The 20824-nt window shown below is 35.7% G+C and overlaps 1 protein-coding gene across 1 annotated transcript; it reads right to left on the bottom strand.

The window, feature by feature from the left end:
- Nucleotides 1–7481: 7481 nt before the first annotated feature.
- On the bottom strand, nucleotides 7482–20824 carry LOC147077130 (uncharacterized). The gene is made up of 3 exons (XM_085941442.1): nucleotides 20620–20824; nucleotides 17570–17698; nucleotides 7482–12527 (listed from the first exon to the last, which is right to left on the bottom strand). The coding sequence occupies exons 1-3, from the start codon at nucleotides 20764–20766 to the stop codon at nucleotides 11493–11495; spliced, it is 1311 nt and encodes a 436-aa protein (XP_085797568.1). The 5' UTR covers nucleotides 20767–20824; the 3' UTR covers nucleotides 7482–11492.

The raw sequence follows: 20824 nt of genomic DNA on the forward strand, positions 1-20824 counted from the left end.
TTGCATGGGGTCCCCTTTGTGGTTGACCATGGCGCTAGGTAACACTCGTCACACGTCACTCACTCAAACACAATTTATCGCACAATAAATATTATTGTTACAATAATTAGGTAACTATTATTAAATGAATTAAAAGTCACAATTCCCGGGAAAGTCCAATGGGAAAACACACCAAAAATTCACAAATCGTATTCCAAGGGCACGCGAAGGTATTAGTAAAGAAACGGGATCAAAAACTTGTGAATAGCGGGGTCAAAATTGAAGATAACGAAAGCGAAATAATAGCGATGCAAAAACACGTCTGCACGGCTCGACAGTTCAGTCGCAACTTCTACTGATAGAACAATAAACAAAATATTAAATGGACGCATTTTGGATTTATATGACAAATTATATTTCGTTTGGCTTGCGTCATTTGCACACGCGACCCGCAATCCGCGCATCGCCTAGCCACGATCTTTTTAGACCGTGCCTCAACTGAGGTATAGCCTTAAGGGAAGCCAGGCGAGAACAGCACTAATTTTCATAGCCGATTTTCGCAAAATTCATGAATTCTAGACGGAAAACCTAACCTAACCTAATGTAACCCCACAAAATTTGACGATTTGGGGGAGGTCTCCTCTGGATACCTACCTATTGAGGCTGGAACCATTTTCGGGTGGGGACTCATAGTAATATGGCAAGGTTAATTGAGCGTAGTTATACACAACCAGCCAAGCCACAATTTTGAAAAAAATGAATTATTGTGATTTTTATAATCTCACACGTTTGTTTTACGCTCTGCACAATTAATCAACCAAGCTGCTGTCATACAAAAATCTCATATAAATGTCCATTAAAGATTTTGCAAATCGCAGAATATGGCATTTTCGATTTGCATAAAGCAACCAAGCTGCTGTGATACAAAAATGTCATAATATGCGTTCGAAAAATATGCCATAATATTCGTTCTGCAAAAAGCAATCAAATGATAATTTATTATGTACTTACTTAATTATTAAAATCCTGACTGTAAGGTGTGTTTTTCTACGTTCAATAATTAATAAACATTATTTTCCCTATTACCTACATTATAAGTTTTTCATTTTATTATATATAATATAATATACAGATTTTTCATATAAAAAATAGTGCCATGCAACTAAATATTAATGTATAATTTACAAGTTTTTTTGAATTATTTTCAGAATTTTGTAATTCCCATAATATAATTGAACTATAAACAAAATACCGACTTACTATAAATATACCAACTTTCAGCCAACTTGGAGTCGCGTGGAGGTCAAAGCTGTATTCTGTGAGGACCATGTCGATGTCTCCGCCGAATCTTAGGGGTACATTGGTACGACCGCGTTACAAACATCCGAGTTCATGAGCAGACACAGCAGCCTTCGGTGATTGAAGTTATCACGAAGATACGCTTTACGTGGCTGGGACACGTATTCCAGATGCCGCCAAAGAGTGCGACACTTCGTACCCTTATGACACTTAAGGGTTCCGTCGCCGTGGCCGGCCCCTCCTCACCCTGCAGCGGTGCTACAAGAGCGACCTACGTGCTGCAGGTCTGACATAGCGAGAGGCGCAAGAATTGGCGACGGACAGAGGGAAGTGGCGCCAACTTGTGCTTGCCCTATGCCTCAATGTTGGGACTTGACAGGGTGGAAAAAGAATACATACACCAAAGTTTATAAAAAAATGAGTTCATGCAAATAAATTTATGCCATAGACAATACTTCGACGTTATATAAGTGTATAAAAATTAAAATAAATAACTGTCATCATCCATTGACGTATACGCCAGGTAATAACTGACTAGATTATTTCAATAAAAAGAATATTATTTTGATTAGGTATATAAATAGTGAATAATATTTCATCGGAGATGTCACTCCAATCTAAGTACCTGGTCCGTTACTATCTGAGTCTCTATATCGCTTCGCACAATATCTTATTGTAGGTACCGAGATGCGGACTTCGGACCCGTCTCATAAGTATTGTAACATAACTACACTTTTATTCGTATGGTTCCTATACCATTCATCCGATTGCGATGAAACTTTCATCAGTTGTTTTGCGCACACCTGCGAAGATTTCTGAATCAGTACAACCATCTCCTTCTTCTTCTATTCGTATGCGTTCCTATACCAAATTTGGAAAATCCATGCTTCTCACATGGACAGCTGTATGTGGCCTGCTCACGCGTTGGAAAACCTTCTGATTTATTCGTGTACGCACCAGACGGAAAAACAAAAAATATTGTGTTTCCAAAAGCACTTAAATTAAAACACAAACACTTTCTTTCTTTGAATGCCTTTGCAACGCATGCCGGGTACTCACTAGTTATATATCTAGTATAAGCTACTTATCTCATCTAGTTAAAGCCTCATACTTTGATAAATCTTGATCAGTCGGGAAAGTAGGCTCCAGAATCCACGTTTGGTATCTCCGTGAAAATACGCAGTAAGACATTTTCGCACGCCGAAGCGACGGATTAATTACGATAACAATGTGTGTGTGACGTTTGCAATGTGGTTATGTATTTATGACTGACCGCCAGTGCTTTTATTGAAATATATAAAATATATACTATCGACAATAATACACTGCCATATGAGTGAATAAGAGAATACATAAGCTTACATTTACCGGCAGTAAAACGTTCAACGGTTAAAAAAACCTACAATATAATTGTTTTGAAACAAAGTTATTTTGCTTCATTCTTATTTAAAAATAAGCTCATTTCGAAACTATTATAATGGAGTTTTATCAATTAAATGCATGTTTTATCAATACGTAACTACAATATAACTTACTATACAATCATACGTCATGTCCCTGTCTCTCTCCTACGTTAACGTGTATGTTCTGTCTTATATTCGGTGTTCTGGTGTTTCAGAATCAGAAAATTTAATGTCTCTATTTTTTACCGTAATGTTTCTATTTTTCGATTTATTGTGTAAGTATGTCGATTTTCCAAATTTAAAATTTACGTTTATAGGTACGTGAAGGTTATTATATTCTTGTGTCGCTCTCTTACACGTGTGCATATTTTTTTCTCTCATGCGTTACAGATAATATAAAATAAGGTAATTTAATTTTCTAATTATGTCATGTTCTCTCAATTTATTTTATTCTTTTCTATGGTATGGAAGTATGGACGCTAAACCAAGAGATGTCACGGAGACTTGAAGCTTTCGAGATGTGGTTATATAGACGCAATTTCAAAATTCCTTGGACTGACTGGGTGACAAATGTTGAAGTTCTCAATCGAATGGAGAAAGATCAAGAAGTTCTACGTAGTATCAAAACCAGGAAACTACAGTACCTCGGCCACATTATGAGAGGACAAAAATACGGCATTCCCCAACATTCAAGGAAAGATCAATGGGAAGCGTAGCAGAGGATGGCGCCGCATTTCGTGGCCTAAGAACCTCCGTGATTGGTAAGAGTGCAGATCCACTGAACTGTTCCGGGTAGCAAACGACAAAGATAAGATCGCCTCGATGGCGGGGATGGCACAATAAGAAGAAGACTGTTACTGATTCCCAATCAGTTATGTAGTGATACCGCCTAATGCATGGCATCTTCATACGATCCAAGGCCATGAAGCCTGAAATATCATTGAGCGGATTCATGCAGACATGACCGACTTGTAGGTACCTAGCAAAGAAATATTTTAATTTAAAGGTAGTAGGCAGTAAAATATCTTTTCGAGCCAGGCGAAAATTTTCGGAAATGCCAACGATACAGTAAAGGGTCTGCTTCGAAATAATCGAAACCCAGATACCTACAAGCTTCGGGTATGTCAGAGGGTGCGAAGCGCGCCTTTTTGTCATTTTCAGTGACAGAATTTGCAGTAGGTATTATTTTATTCTTGCCTGGAGTTGACCTGGCTCCCAAAAAGGTTCTTTCATTCGGTTTTTCTCTCTTGCGTCGGTCGCTCGGAACCGACGCACCTCCGCGAATTTATTTATTTTTTAAATATTTTTGTTCAATGTACCTACATAATATACGTTGTAACTTGCTGTAATCAATGTATTCTGGAATATAAGAATTTTGTTCTTGAAATCCGCGTAGTTAATCAAGCATGTCCCCGAAAGAAGAGCAGCAAGACGAAATCTTCCTCATCTGCCACACTATCAAAGGTCCCGGAAAGGTACCAGATCCTACGTCAGACATTCCCTCATCTTTCGGAGATGACAGTTGATATTGTAAATGTGAATAAGTGTGAAAAGAAATGTGATGTTATTAGGATTTTTTATAAAATGGTAAGTTATTTGTGATTGTTAAATATGTCGTATTTTTTACATTCCAAAATACCACTACCCCAAATTGAATAGTTCATAAGCAAAACGGACTACTCTCCAGCGCTAACACATAGAGATATTGGGTACCTAATGGCGCAGACAAACGCAATAATTGCAATCGATGTGCATATACGTGGTCTTATTTGATTCATATTTCATCCGATCCTATTGGATAAAACAAATCTAATTGGTAATTCTAATCGAATGCAATTGTAATCAAATACAACCCTGCGTCGACTGCAATGCCGCCTAAAAGTTCCCTCCAAACCAACCAGTCCGCACCCCGTTCGGTATAATCGAGCGTATCACGAGAAGAGTTGGGTTTCGGGAATTCTCGAGAAATTTTCTAGATTTTCCATCCCGAATCTCGAGAATTGAAATTTTTAACATTTCGGAAAATCCCGGATCTCGAGAACCTTTTCTCGGGATTTCTTTATTATCAAATATTAATTGAAGAAACGATTTTCTATACGTTAAAAATGGACAGGAAACACAAAACGTTCAAAGACTGATCGGGGCATTTAACACAATTAAGCCAACGTCGACTCAAAATGAGCGGAATTTTTGCATCATCAGGGAATGTTGTGTCTCAAAAGCGAACGCGATTGTCAGACGCCACGATTGACAGTCTGTGTTTTTTGAAATCCTATTTTAATACGTAATGTTTTGAATTATTATTTGTTTTCTTACCCCTATTTTGTTTGTCTTCTTACATAAATAAAAAAATCATATTTTTTTGGAATTTGTTATTTTACAGGAATTTTTGCATTTCCCGATTTCTCGAGAATTCTTTCCTGGAAATCCTGAATATCGAGAATTCAAAATTTCATCATTTCGGGAAATCCCGAATCTCAAGATTGAGATTTTCTCGTGAAATACCCAACTCTTATCAGGAGCTATGGGCTGTTAATAAATTGTAAAATAATAATTATTCAAAGATCTGCGAAAAAACCAGCGATCCTTCAGTCCAGGAGAGTTATCAAGGGCGCCACCTTCCAGTTCTTATTTGTGACAACAAAGATAAACAAAGGAAAAACACAACTGAAAATTTGTTTGACCCACTATGTTCATGAAAAAGCTACATTTTAACAATTACCATTTACAAAAGATCGTCATGCCCTGAGCATTACAAATGTTTCTAGATTGTAACATTCAGACTTTATATCTATATATCTTGGACTGATGCGTAAAATTATCATCAACATTGTAATAACAATTAAAACATTAACAATACCCTAACACATTTTAATACAAATAATTTGAATTTCTTTACTAATATACTATTGTTTTTTTTTGTAATGCCCATATTCCTTAGTCCTTTAAATCGTAACAAGAGTCTATATTGTATTGATTGCGTTTTTTTATTAATGGAGAAGTATGTATTGCTATAACTATTACTCCTTTTCTATAATACTGATGTGTGTTGTTGAATGTGTGAAATCACAAACAGAAGTCTTACAATTAAATATATTTCCTACATAATTTAAAAACACTTCTGAGAAATATTATAGGTACATAACCATTAGAAAAAAATCTTTATTTAAAAAAATACGACACCCAGAAGAAATCGAACCTCAGTGTCTCAGGATTCGCGCCCGCGCACATTGCTGTAGGCTTCTAATCTAATTGCTTCGAATTTTAACTAATGGTTCTTGTGATTCTCAATGGCAATAGTCTTTAATATTTTAAATCAATGTAGGTATTAATTACATACTTTAATCACTAACCGACGTCACGGATCACTCCAAGATTAATTTAACTATCTTTAATAAACAAGTAATTCACAAGATTTAAGAATGTTACTTTCTTAAATCTTGTCAATTATTCATGGAGTAAATAAAATAATTAAACTATATTTCATGTCTCCTGACTCGTCATTCAACTCACGAAGTGCAAAATGTTTCATCGAACGCGGTGACAAAGGACACTGCCTTCTGACTCGTTCCTGTCTTCAGAGCATTAATAAAATACTCTTTTAAAACAGCCTTTCACTAAATCTCTATATTTATAAAAATCTCGTGTCACGATGTTTGTGGTCGAATTCCTCCGAAATGGCTCTACTGATTTTTATGAATTTTTTTATGTATATTTGTTAGGTATGAGAATAGGTCAACAAGTATATTTCATACCGCTAGGTGTTTAGGGATCTCTATCCAGAAAATTTTTTCTTTTATTTTTTTGAAAATTTCTTTTTGTATTTTTTTTATTATTTTGCATTAATAATACCTAAAACCCCAAATTTTCACCCTCCTACCCCCACCATCCCATTTTGTAATCGTGATTTTATTATTTTTGTATAAACAAATTTAATTGTCGTTCGTATTTCAAACAGAACGAAATTATTTGTGTTGTTGAATGACAGATGGCGCTAAGTAGCGAGAAGAATTCAAGGGAAGCGTCGCGTCATTTTGACATTTCATTCGGCATATCACAACGCAGTGCGTGCAAAATTTTGTACGATTTATTTTAATTTATCTATTTTTATGTGTATTACAGTGCACAATGCCATCAAGACGCAAGGAGGGCCATTTGGGCCGTCAAACGAATAAAGCAACAAACATGCGAAATAGTAGAGCAGAAAGAACAGACAAACAAATCCAACAAGATAAGAAAAACGTGCGTGTAAGCATGTCACAATTGCGTGCATCCCAATCACAAGAGGCACGAGCTGAACGAAATCAACAACAATTGGAACGGAGCCAAGCGCGCCGGTTCGGAGTTAACACACGCAGAGCAAATGACCGACAACGCCAACAAGTACATCGAACATTTACATCCGCGTCGTTCCTTCGTCTCCCATTCGAGTACGAGCCAGATATTGAATATTCCGCTCATCCGAAAGTGCTGATTGGTGCTATGGACAAAGAATGTCCTCATTGTCATGCGCTCAAATTCAAACATGAGTCAGCCGGGATGTGTTGCGCATCAGGAAAAGTGCAACTACCAGAAATTGAGATACCACCAGAACCATTGAACGGCTTGCTCATCGGCACGGTTCCAGATTCAAACCTGTTCCTGAAGTCCATTCGCACATTCAATTCATGCTTCCAAAAGACTTCGTTCGGAGCAACAGAAATAGTTCACAATACTGCGGTAAATGGTCAACAATTCCATTCTACGTTCAAAATCAAAGGCCAAGTATACCACAAAGTAGGCTCATTGCTGCCAATGCCAAACGAACCACATAAATTTTTACAAATCTACTTCATGGGTGCGGCGGTGAGAACATCAATCATGTGGATGCACGTTGCGGCTACAATAGCCTCAATTCGCCTAATGCCAGGCGCATCGTCGGCGAACTAGACGCCCTGTTCAATGAGCACAATGAATTATTGAAATTCTTCAAAGCACACATGCACAAATTGCAAAGTGACAATCACGCTATTGTCATCAATCCTGATCAAACACCAGCTGGAGAGCACGTGCGTCGATTCAATGCGCCTGTTGTTGACGACATTGCTGGAATCATGGTTGGCGACCGCACATCGACGCGAGAAATCGTGATTCGAAGAAGAAACAATAATCTGGAGTTCATCGCTGACACACACCATTCATACGACGCTCTCCAATATCCGCTAATTTTCTGGAAGGGACAAGACGGATATTGCATAAACATTAAACAACGAGATCCTGCCACAGGTAATTCATTCATTATGAACATCATTACTCATTTTGAATTGAAAAAATGAATGGTTGATGTTTTTTGTTTTTATCGGCGGTCATCGTCTACAGCGCTCTATTCCTCTTTCTGTCATATATCCCATCCCCACACACTTACGATACATTCGTTATTTTTTATTTAACAACCAAAATATTCACTTATATGGCAGAACAACGTTTGCCGGGTCAGCTAGTAATATATATCAATGAGTGTAATATCTCTTTTTGGTCATTTCCTCTTGGCTGAAAATCGTGACTACACACAGTAAACTTGTTACCAGAGGCTATCAAATAATACCAGTAAATTATTATACAGGTGATATGGTCCGCGCCGAATGATATGTCCAAAAACACCAGAATGCATTTCAGACAATATATCGTCATCGTCGAGAACAGTTTCTTTATCCAGAATCAGAGGGCGATTGATTGGTTTGTCATGTGTGATGTCCAAGAAATAAGGTGCCAAAACTAAATTTCGAAGGTTACCTTAGAGTCCGTGGATTGACATCATACCTACCTACATGACCCCCACGTCCTGAAACGGGCCCCCAGACTAAGATGTTTGGCAGGCCCCCCTACCTATCGCTAAGGGTGAAGGTAGTGTGACGCGCTGCAGTAGCGTTTTCCAAATGATGTACGCGGTAAAATTAAGGTGTATTTTTAGCGATTTTCTGTATTTTTAATATGTACATCCATTAAAATACAGTTAAAAATTGCATCGTACAACAAAATATTTTAAATTATTAATAGCATTGTAGTAAAAGTAGGTGACTTTTTTTACTGTTAGATCAAATTTGTGATCTATGTTTATCTCACTTATCTGGTCGACTGGTCACGCCCGGCCCTTCCTGAGCCCGGGCCCCCAGGCCAGAGCCCTGTCAGCCCCCCCCTTGTGGGGGCCTTGCCTACCTACATCAACATGGAGAACAATAGGTATGTTTGCAAAAGCATTTTTTTCCTGGTAGGTAATCTAAAAGTCTTTATCCTTCTATTTATAGAATGACATTTATCTCGTAGTTCTGGGCAAGCTCTGATGGAATTATTTTGGATCTCGGATAGTACAAATAATAATTACCTAATTCGGTTAAGTACCTAGTTGAGAGTCGGGACAGGTTCAAGTATTAAATGAAATAAACACTTTAAAAGTTAGAATATCTTTCTTTTTATTTTCTTCCCACAGTTACACTTATATAGTATTCGTATTTGTTACCCTTTTTATTCTATTAACCTTAAATTATTTCTTTGTGTTACGTTTATTTGGTTTAATTTTATAATTTATTTTACATTCGAATATATCAATCTTAGTCGTGACTTGCAAAAGTAAAAATTCAAAATGGCTGTTATCGAGTTAACTGTCGCAGCTTCCAAGTCTCCAAGTAATTTCTATGATGCTACGTTCGTGAGGCGAACTTGCATTGTCATCTCTTCTTTTCAGTGACTGCATCAAGAGCGGTACGTTCCCCGACTGCTGGAAGCGGGGCTTACTGAAGGTAATCCCCAAAGCCGACGGACGAGAATCGTCAAGCCCCAAAGCAAAGTGGAATAAGTACTTAATAGAATGTGTTTTATTAAATTACACAATAATACAATGCATTTCCACAATGAATTGGCAGTTGACACAATAAAAGATAAATTATTTCTATAGATTTGCTTGGTTAAATAATTATTGTAAAATATATGATAAATAAAACTGCAACATATCACATTTGGTAAAAATATTATGCATCTATTATGTTTTCTTTGTCGTTTCTTGGCACAATTGTAGATGCCACAGGTAGGTAACGAATAAGTAGTGTTACGTTGGCATTCACCTGTCAGAAATCATTGCCAATAATATCTTTTATGATGAATATTTTATAAAATCTTTTCCGTTTACAAATTTAATATAAACACGCGTCTGAGAAATTTTCAATCATTCAAAAAAAATTGAAAAAATATGACTCCACACGTGCGTTTTTACCACTAAGCTGTACGTGTCCTATCTAATTGCAAGCAAAAATATTTACTAGATAATTCAAAATTAATAATATGACTAAGTGCACGTAAGTCATTACAAAAAATTTTAGTCAACTTGACACCGGTTACTTGATAAGGTAATTTAATAGTTTGATTCAACATAGTCTTTATGAATAAACATTGAATTTGTCATTGTTTGTGCCTAATAAGAACGAAGTCGCGAGCATCTAAATGAACATACCGTCTACTTATAAGGCTACATAGGTTGCCGTTTATATTTCGGGAATTGGCAACACTGGTGTTGCTAGGTGCAATTTAACTTCTGTATTTTGAAGTTTGACATTTTTAACGGTAAAAGTACTGAGAATGTTTTAACAAACAGACGTTTTTTATTTTTTTTAAATTCATTTGAAAAATTTATCTCGGCCAAAAATGGAATTAACTCGTGAAAAATTTCGTGCGATTATTTTTCACAACTTTCGACGTGGATTATCGTGGGAACAGTACATTACTTAAGTTAGTGCTTTATATGGTGATGAAGCACCATCAAAAACTACGGTATATCGCTGGTTCAGCGAATTTATCGTGGTGGTCGTTTGCTCACAGACGAGCCGCGTGAAGGTCGTCCAAAATCGGTTGTTTCTCCAGAAAACATCGATGTTGTGCGTGAACTGACAATGCAAGATCGTCATGTGATATACTGTGAGATTGAGGCATTTCTGGGCATTAGTAACACCAGCGTGTATATGATCTTGCATGGACATTTAGACGTGAAGAAGCTATGTTCGCGATCGATCCCGCATAATTTGACAATCGCACAAAAAAGGCGCGTGTCAATTAATGCAATGAAATGCTCAAAAAATACGATCGAGGTGCTTCAAAAAACGTTTATAAGATTGTTACAGGTCATGAATCTTGGATCTATACGTATGAGCCCGAAAGTAAACAGCAGTCGACCGTATGGGTCTTCCAAAATGAGCTTAAACCAACAAAAGTTGCTCGAGCTCAAGCACTTTGAAGCAAATGGTCGCCGGTTTTTTTCGGAAAAACGGACCATGTCGCAACTGTGCCTTTAGAAAACCGTAGAACAGTCAATTCTGAATGGTACAGAACCATTTTTTTGCCAGAAGTTTTTGGTGAAATAAGGAAAAGCAACCGTCGGCGTCAAATCATCCTTTATCAAGACAATGCGAACTCCCACACATCGGCTCAAACAAGCGCCTATTTGAGTACTCGAAACATCAAATTGATGGGTCATCCGCCGTACAGCTCTAACTTGGCACCAAATGTTTTTTTTTATTCCCGACAGTCAAAGATAAATTGCGTGGTCAACGATTTTCTACACCAGAAGAGGCGGTTGTTGCATTCAAACACCATATTTTGGAGTTACCTTCTGCAAAGTGGCAAAAATGCTTTTCAGATTAGTTCAAACGCATGGAAAAGTGTATAAATTATCGTGGAGAATATTAAAAAAAAAAAAAAACTATTTTCATTAATAAAAAAATCGTTTTTGTTTGTTGTTCCCGATATATAAACGGCTCAGTATGTGACATTTTGTGTTTCTTAGGATCACTTAGTTGCATCACCAGTGTGTGATAGTTCATGTTTTTTAAGATGACTGAGTTTCGAGCATCTATATAAGCATACATTGCATTTATAAGGCTTCTCGTCAGTATGTGTCACGTTGTGTCTTTTAAGATGGCTTAGTTGCGAGCATCTATATGAGCATACATTGCATTTATAAGGTTTTTCACCAGTATGTGTCATTTTATGTATTTTAAGATGGCTTAGTTGCGAGCATCTATATGAGCATACATTGCATTTATAAGGTTTTTCACCAGTATGTGTCATTTTATGTATTTCAAGATGGTTTAGTCGCGAGCATCTATATGAGCAAACATTGCATTTATAGGGTTTTTCACCAGTATGTGTCATTACATGTTTTTTCAGATTGCTATGTTGCGAGCTTCTAAATGAACACACTTTGCATGCATAAGACCTTTCACCAGTGTGTGTCATTTTGTGTGTTTTAAGATGACTTGAATGAGAGCATCTAAAAGAGCATATGTTGCATTTATAAGGTTTCTCACCAGTATGTGTCATTTTGTGTGTTTTAAGATGACTAAACTGAGAGCATCTAAAAGAGCATACATTGCATTTATAAGGTTTTTCGCCAGTATGTATCATTACATGTTTTTTAATATGACAAAGTTGTGAGCCTCTATATGAACACACTTTGCATTGATACGGTTTTTCAATACTTAGTTGCGAGCATCTTTTATAGTATAAATTGCATTTATTAGATGCTTGATTTTCATCAATAATCACGTCCGTGTGAATTATTTTGTGACTTTTTAGGGCACTTCTGCATCCAAATACTGCGTTACAAATGCTGCAAATCAAATAACGTGAGAAATGTATTACTCTTCTCAGAATAAGTCGTAGTTCTTTCGGAGTATCCAGTTCTAAAATTTCTTGTTTTATGTTTTTCTGATCTATCGTCACTTCTGAATACTTTATCATTCTGTCCTGGATTTGATCAGGTGAGGACTGGTGACTCATATTTGTATTGTGATGCCTTGTGTAAAATCCATTGGTGGAAACCTAAAAAAATAATAATACCTAACTCAACATTGTATTTTTTTATTCTATTCATATTAGTATTTGAAACGTAGTCGGTAGTGTGTAGTCAGTGGTGACTAAAGGTGAGTTGGAAATACTGTCACCAGTTTGTGTACTCAAGTTTCAGATGAAACTACCCATACTCAGTATGTGTGGCCCAATAAACTTATTCCAAAATACTTGTGATGATATCATCGCGAGTCGCTGTTCTCTGCACTCGTTAGTTGGTAGACTTTCAACACTATTGACATTAAATGCGCGCGAACGAAATAGCACTTGAATATAAATACTTATATTTTAATTTATTAGTCTATTGCGTTCGAATGTATGAATAATAGGTCATAAATTTTGTGTCGAAGCACAGTGGTGAGATGAGGTGGGCTTGTTATATGACCGCTAAAAACATGTTTAAAATTTTATAATAAATGGGACTTTTCGACAAGCGGAGCTCAGCGTATTTTTAGCGATTCTATTGAAGCCGATACACAGTCTGAGTTCCCTGAGCCGATACGTATTTCAAATACTAATATGGAGTTGGTTTTAGTTGAAATTTATGAAACTTATGTTGTATATGCACGCCACGCGCTCTATCTAGTATTCGAAATACTAGTTAGTATTTTGGAACAAGTTTCTGTAGATTTCACATAGATTATCAACATAATTTTTTATCATAAATATTTCACTATAATAATGTCGACATAAATTATACTAATAGTTTTATAAATGCGTTTAAAAATTAATACATATAAAAAATCTTTACACCACTGCACATGCATGTACTGAAATATGACTATATTCTAAAACATCAGAGCGAGAGGTTTAAAAGAATACGATTTTATGTAATAAAAATACTTTATGCAGTCATCAAATGTTTAAAATAAATATAAAGGATAACGAGGCTTCAAAATTATATAAATAGATTATCTACAACGTTGAAGGAATGTCCAGGATCATGCTTTGAAAATACAATAAAAGCTCCATTCTGACGTACGCTATGCATGTCCGCCCTTAAGCACAAATGTATTCCACGATTTACTATTCCTTAAAAATGCTGCCACTGTGCCACACATAATTATAATATTGTTACAATACAATAATTAATCAGTTAGGTACCCACCTGTGAATCATCAGTTAACATCGGCCCAGTCGAGCAAACACCCAATTCTTTAAATGGATTACAGCTTTCACCGACGTCAGGTTTGATATCAACCTACAAACAAACCAATAATAGTTAATGAGTATGAATACTTACGCCTTACCACTATATGGAAGGATCGGGGAATTTCGATTGCCACAAAAATGATGCTTGTGCAAACATTAGTGTTCTCGATATTTCTATACGGAGTCGAGTCGTGGACCCTGAAGGCAAGAGAACGGAAGGCAATTGATGCCTTTGAGATGTGGTGTTGGCGCCGAATGCTTCGCATTTCTTGGACGAAGCACAGGACGACCAGTCAATCATCCAGAGACTGAAGATAAAGGAACGGCTCTCGACGATATGTCTGAGAAGAATTCTACAGTTTTTTGGACATATTGTCAGGCGCGGACCGGACAACCTGGAGACTGGTAGTTTTGGGTAGCCTCCAGGAAAGGCGAAGCAGAGGAAGAGCGTCTGCGCGATGGAGCGACCAAGTGAAAGAGCTGACTGGGTGCACCATCTATTCTGCCCTGAGAGAAGCGGAAGATCGAGAAGGATGGAAAGTCTTGGTCGGTCAATGGATGGCGAAATTTAAATGTGGTCACGATCCTCAGCCATGAGTGCACGACCAAGAAGAAAAATAATGAATACTTTGTCAATAGAACGTTTCGAAGACAGAGATTGGTTGCAAAAAACATTTTCTAACGCAATAGGTATACATAAATTAAGCAATGTCAAAATAACCTGAGTTGTGTTGTCGTCAACAACTCTTCTGGTGATGATCGATAACCTTCCGGACAAAGCGACTTGATATTTGGTATAATATTATATTCTATAACTGACTTAACGTCTAACAGTTCACTTTTAATGTCCATTTTAATGTCACGAGAGTGAGACACATATCATAATAGGTTATAAAGACTGTCAATCGCTGTAAGTATTGCTATAAGTAGTGACATACTCCTGGACTTCCTGTCTTCAATGGGGAGCCGGAATAAAGTTTTGTAGGCTTAAGCGTGCAGCTTGGTCACATAGTCAATTAACAGAATATGAAAGGCTTATGACGTATCACTTGGCTATCTGGATAAAAAGGAATAGTTTGTAATTATAGGTATGATTTTGCTTTTTGAGTTTAAAAGAGATGGATGTAAGAGATGTAAGCGTGAAAGAGAGTTAGCATGTAAGTCTTTTGTAGCGACTGTACCACTCACTAACTTGTCAAGGGAGATTTTTTTTAAAGACAGTCGAAAAAAATACGTAATCACAAACGGACGTGGAATTGAGTTCGCGAACTCGCGCGCCAAAAATAAAACAAATGTCGGCCATTAATAACTAGAATATAAGTGATATTATGAAATAATTAATTAAGGAACTAAGTTAAGGAACTATAGAAACGATAATAATAAATATCTATGTCACTGTTTAACATAGGTTTCTTTCTTGTAAAAAAAAAAAATAATCATAGAAAAATACAAAGCCACGTCCTTACCAAAAAAACGACTTTTATTTAATTAATTTTTGTGAATCCTGAGTTCGACACAGTTCTGAGCTAGCCCAGAACTCGGGATATCTCAGTAGATAATATAATTTTTACATTACTAACTCATTAATACAGCGAACAACGATCACTATTATATTAAAATATTAAGATTAACACTCATCAATGTGTTTAAATTAGACTTATATTCGAAGAGGATACATTATTTGTTGTGTGTGAGTTGATCAAACGGTGACTTGAATAATTTTATCAAACAATAGGATCGTTCCATTGAAACTCAATCAAACTAATCAACCCGGACGGTTGGATCCATTGGATTTCGGACCATTGGCAGAATTTCCACGGCAACGCGATTTCTGATGACTAATTAGTGTTGCCAGTACTTAAAATTAATTCAATAACTTGTCTCTAAAACAGCAAGATATTTATAATATTAATACTATCGACTGAAGGTACTTGATGGAATTTGAATTTAAATTCTAATGGATTCAAACTCTGTACTATTCTATTTAAGTCGTTTTTTGGACTAATTTAAGACTATTTAAGACTAATATCTCATTAGTTAACTCCATTAATATTTTTTCTTAGAATTGACGATTTACACCTCTTGATTGTAGTATTTTTATTGTTTATTAAGAATAATGATCTATTATTAGGTTTTGACAATGTATTATAATATGCTATCGAGTGTATTGTTATTAATAAGATAGGGTTTTTACTAATTAGGTTTTTTACTGACACCAGCTATTCATAATTTTTTTATTGTATTTTGTAACCTTTGTAGTGATGTATTATATAAGCTAGAGTTAAGAGTGTTCGTTGTCAGTGTGTGTTTACCTTTGGTGAGTGTACACGGCGCCTGAAGATGCCGAAAGGCGAAACGGAATGGAATAGTACAGAGCTTGAATCCATTAGAATTTAAGCAAGATATTTATTGAAATGTCAACTTGTTACGAAATTGTAACCTCCTTTAGATCATCGTCTACAATAACAAAAATTAAACTGTCGTAATATTCATTTATTTTAAATGTACAAAATATAAATAATGCTTCATGAATAGGTAGCTATTTAGTTCATTTATAAGATGTATAGATACCTATGACAAACGTTTTTAAAAATTACTTTTGCCCCAAGGTTTTCATAATCGAACACTTGTATGATTGTTTAGATCATTCCGATCATAAAGCTGATCATTCCGGGTTGATTTTACACAGTTTGTAGTTTAGAATTTTCTTTACAAAATATAAATAAAATGAAAATTAAATTGTTGGTCTGACATGATTATATAGGTCAGGGTTTCCCAAACTTTTTCTGCAGTGGAACACTTCGCAAACCCGGAAATTTTAACGAAACCCTATTTTGTATCTTTTTCATGCGCACGGTGTGAGAAAAAATGGTCCTCCGTTTGTACCTAGATCATGGCCCCCACATCCCGAAGCGAGCCTCCAGGCTAGGATTTTTGGTGGGTCCCCTACTTAACGCTTAGGTTAAAGGCAACGTGACGATGTACAGTTGCATATTCCAAATGGTGTTTAACGAGCTAAAATTAAGGGTATTTTTAGCGATTTTTTGTATTTTTAATACACCCACTTTTGTGTTGATATGCACAATTTATTATTATGGACTTGTCAAAATACCGACAATAATCAAAAAATGTAAGTATGGCAAAACAACATATAATTAAATGTCAAACTAAAGTGGCGACATTTTTTTACTATTAGTGCATGTTTGTGATGTGTGTTTATCTCACTTGGCTGGTCGATCTCTAACGCCGGGCCCCCCGTAAGCCCAGGTCCCCAGGCTAGAGGGCAGTTCCCCCCCCCCCTTGCGGGAGCCATGGCCTATCTAGATACTTGACGCCATAAACATCAGTGGAGATTGATCATCATTCGTCTTTCAATATGGAGTAGATTCTTTAATTATTTTAGTTTTACTACTACTTAGTATAAGATCTTTAAATGTGTTGTAGTGTATAAAACCTTTCCAAATGGTCGCGGAACACCGACCCGACAATCGGGTTGTGAGCACGTCAATTTGTTTTGTGATGGTGTCGGAGGAATTATATTCTTAAATCATGTAAATCTTAAAACTTTATGGATGTACCTACTCGAAAAAGAAAACATGTCAATGAATATACTATTACTAATATGACAATAAACCTAACCTAAATGGACGCATGTTGAATTTTTATGACAATATATGTTCCGTTCGGCACGCATCGTTTGCACAATCCGTGCGTCGCATAGTTACGGTCTTTTTCGACCATGCCTCAGCTGAAGTATGGCCTTAACAAGACGAAGAAATGTAATAGTTTTATGAGAACGGATGGCACTGAATATAAATGGGTATATCAGTAGGTAGCTTTGTTACGCATACAATTTAACGTACCTGTGGTACAGCCCTATGTAAGCATCCGGGTTGAGCATATTCATCATACAATGGCTCGGTGGCATCTTTATCGATCTCACGCTTGATGTCAATCTCAGGCTTGATATCAGCAAGACCCGATGCAGAGAACTGAAATAAACATAGTAATTTGCAAACACCAGTGGCGAAGGGTGGGAGATAGGCTGTTATGCTAGTGCTCCATTGTCGAGCCAAAAGTCCGACATCAATAAATCGTCCAATTTGTCTATGCTCTGATACTAATCAACGAACGAATAAAAAAGTCGAGCCGTCAAAAGTAAAAAGTTGCGATTATCGTAATGTCTTCCGACAATCCTATAATTTTGTGTTATTTATATGAGGACGTGCATAAAATAATATAGCAGTAAAAAATACACAAGTTTTACGTTTACTTTTATGAATTTCATAAATACAAATAAAAAATAATGGATAAATCTCTCATTTTCTAATGTGTAAATTAATAAATTTATCAATGAAAATGTTTAAAACAATTACAGATTTTTTTTCGGTCCGAATGATCGCGTATTAATGTCAAATCTATTTTGCAATGTGATCGACGGACGAAGTATGGCAACTCGGAGAGTAAAATATATTTTTTTAGTAATTAATTAAAATTTTATTATTATTTAGTAATTAAAAAGTCCGCAGATCTGGGGTGTTCCACGCGAAAAAAAGTTCGAAGACTGTAAATCATCTGACTTGCATGCCATTGGAGCGCTGGCATTAAGATTCGACAAAAATAATAGTACAAACGACTCTCTGTCAGTCATACGTATTTGCTTTCATTGAACAAAGAATACAATTATTTTCCGATGGTGCTGGTTTTTTAAAAATTCAATTAAACCTATCCTAAACCGAAACCTAGTGTTTTATGTAAGTATGCTATGAGCGTTCCGACAAACAAAGTGCACACATTTTCAGCCATACTTAATTATTTGTTTTCGTTTAATTAAGAATACATATTACAGATGGTGTCGGTTGGTTTTTTTTTCAAATTCATTAACGGGGGACATGCTCAGCGTAGGTCAAAATGAAGCTTTTGTTCTATTTTCAAAGCATGTTCCTGGACATACCTTAAACGTTGTAGATAATCTATTTATATAATTTTGAAGCCTTATTATCCTTTAAATTTATTTAAAAAAAAATGTTAGGTACATGTTCAAACACACGCGTTAACAAAATTTGACTCCCTACTTCAATTATAGTTTGTCAATTTATGGCTACGGCCATATGTTGTAGCTTAACCACTGGGGAATAGAATTATCTTCAAATATGAATTTTGCCCTTTTTTTGAATATTTAAATGCCTAATTCTTGTCAAATTTGGTATCACAGAGATTATCAATATAATTTTTTATCGTAAATATTTCACTATAATAATGTCGACATAAATTAATGCGTTTAAAAATTAATAAAAGTAAAAAATCTTAACACCACTGCACATGTATATACTGAAATATGACTATATTCCTAAACGTTAGAGCGAGAGATTTAAAAGAATACTATTTTATGTAATAAAAATACTTTATGCAGTCATCAAATGTTTAAAATAAATATAAAGGATAATAAGGCTTCAGAATTTTATAAATAGATTATCTACAGCGTTTAAGGAAAGTCCAGGATCATGCTTTGAAAATAGAATAAAAGCTCTATTTTGACCTACGCTGAGCATGTATCCCCTTAAGCCCTGCCTAAAAAAACCACGAAAGATAAAATATATTTTTCCATTTATGAACTATGTATGATTTAATGGCATAATTTTAGTTATTTTTAGATATATATTATATATATATATATATGTTTCGACTATTATCTAAACCAGTGGTCCCAAACCGCGGACTACCAGTGGTTCGTGAAAGAATTTCGGTGGTCCGCAGAGTAATTTGAATATATTTGCAATTATCGTATTTATTAAAAGGTTTCAGTATGTTCTTGTTAATATTTTTATACACCTCTATGTCGACGTAGAATTCATGTTAATTTAATAATTATATTGATTCTTTTTTAATAAAATGAAATTTAAAATGTTTTTTTTGTATCTTTCGTAATGAATATCTGTGTTAATGAGTTTGTTTATTATAATTCTTTTATCTTTTTCTATTTATTTGACATATCGAATTTTTAACAAGTGTGGAAAAAATACGTGGTAGTGGTCCGCGGGATTCAATATTTTGAGTTTAGTGGTCCGCGAGGTTCAAAAGGTTGGGGACCGCTGATCTAAGCCATGACTTGGATTAGGTATGGATTATATGAATTTTAAGAACTAACAAACACTATCTACACATTGTACTTAGTCCAATGAAAAGAAATGCGTTTGACTGCCAAAGTTTATTGTGCACTGTTCATGTCGAATCTTAACAGCCTACCTCCACCCTTCGCCACTGGCAAACGCAATAAATAATCATTTACAATGTAAACCGATCAACTATATAGTGCTCAAACTGACGCGTTTGTCGTGTTCACTTGTCGGAGTATTCTTAGATTAAGATTTCTTTCAGATTATTTTAACGTATCTTGGAGACCTTGGAGTTCATTTCATTTAGTGGTTCTGTGTTATTAATAATTGGAAGTGACGATCAACGTTAGTAAACTTCTTCTGTGTAAGTATAATAATATCATAATACACTAGGAAGTTTGTCAATGTGACAGTCGATTCTAAAAGACAATAACTAATAACTTATTTTATACTCTTCAGTCATTATACCTAGAATACCAGACTCTGCTTGCAAGTTTTTTTATCAATACATAGTATGGCAGTGGACCACTCGTGCAAAAAGTTATGCTCAGGCTTTAGTAATCTAAAGATGGCGTTGACCTACCACATTAAGTAGGTAATCCATTTAGCACACAATTCGTTTTTCAAACCTTAATGACAATTTTAGTATGATAATATACAATAATATTATTACATACACATACACAAGATACAAACGTATATTACAATTAATTACATTAACACACACCGTCGCATTCTATTCGCATGCATGCACTTGCCTGTGAAATGAATAACTAAGATTACTTTTGAAAACTAACCTCAAAATTGCAACTGGAATCGTCAATACACTCTTGTTTTATATAAACGCGTGTTTCGGGACATTCTGGATGCTCGACAATCGGTATACCATACCAAGGTAGCCCTTTTGCATCAGGTTGGTTTCTGCGTTTGCACTTTTCATCCATGTTTGCGTATTTACAGGATAAACGACTCACGCGTCTGGAGATAGTACTGTCACCGATC

The sequence above is a fragment of the Rhyacophila brunnea genome, unplaced genomic scaffold (assembly GCF_057557595.1).
Source record: "Rhyacophila brunnea isolate RB1 unplaced genomic scaffold, BYU_Rbru_1.0 scaffold_13, whole genome shotgun sequence".
Classification (NCBI taxonomy): Eukaryota; Metazoa; Arthropoda; class Insecta; order Trichoptera; family Rhyacophilidae; genus Rhyacophila; species Rhyacophila brunnea.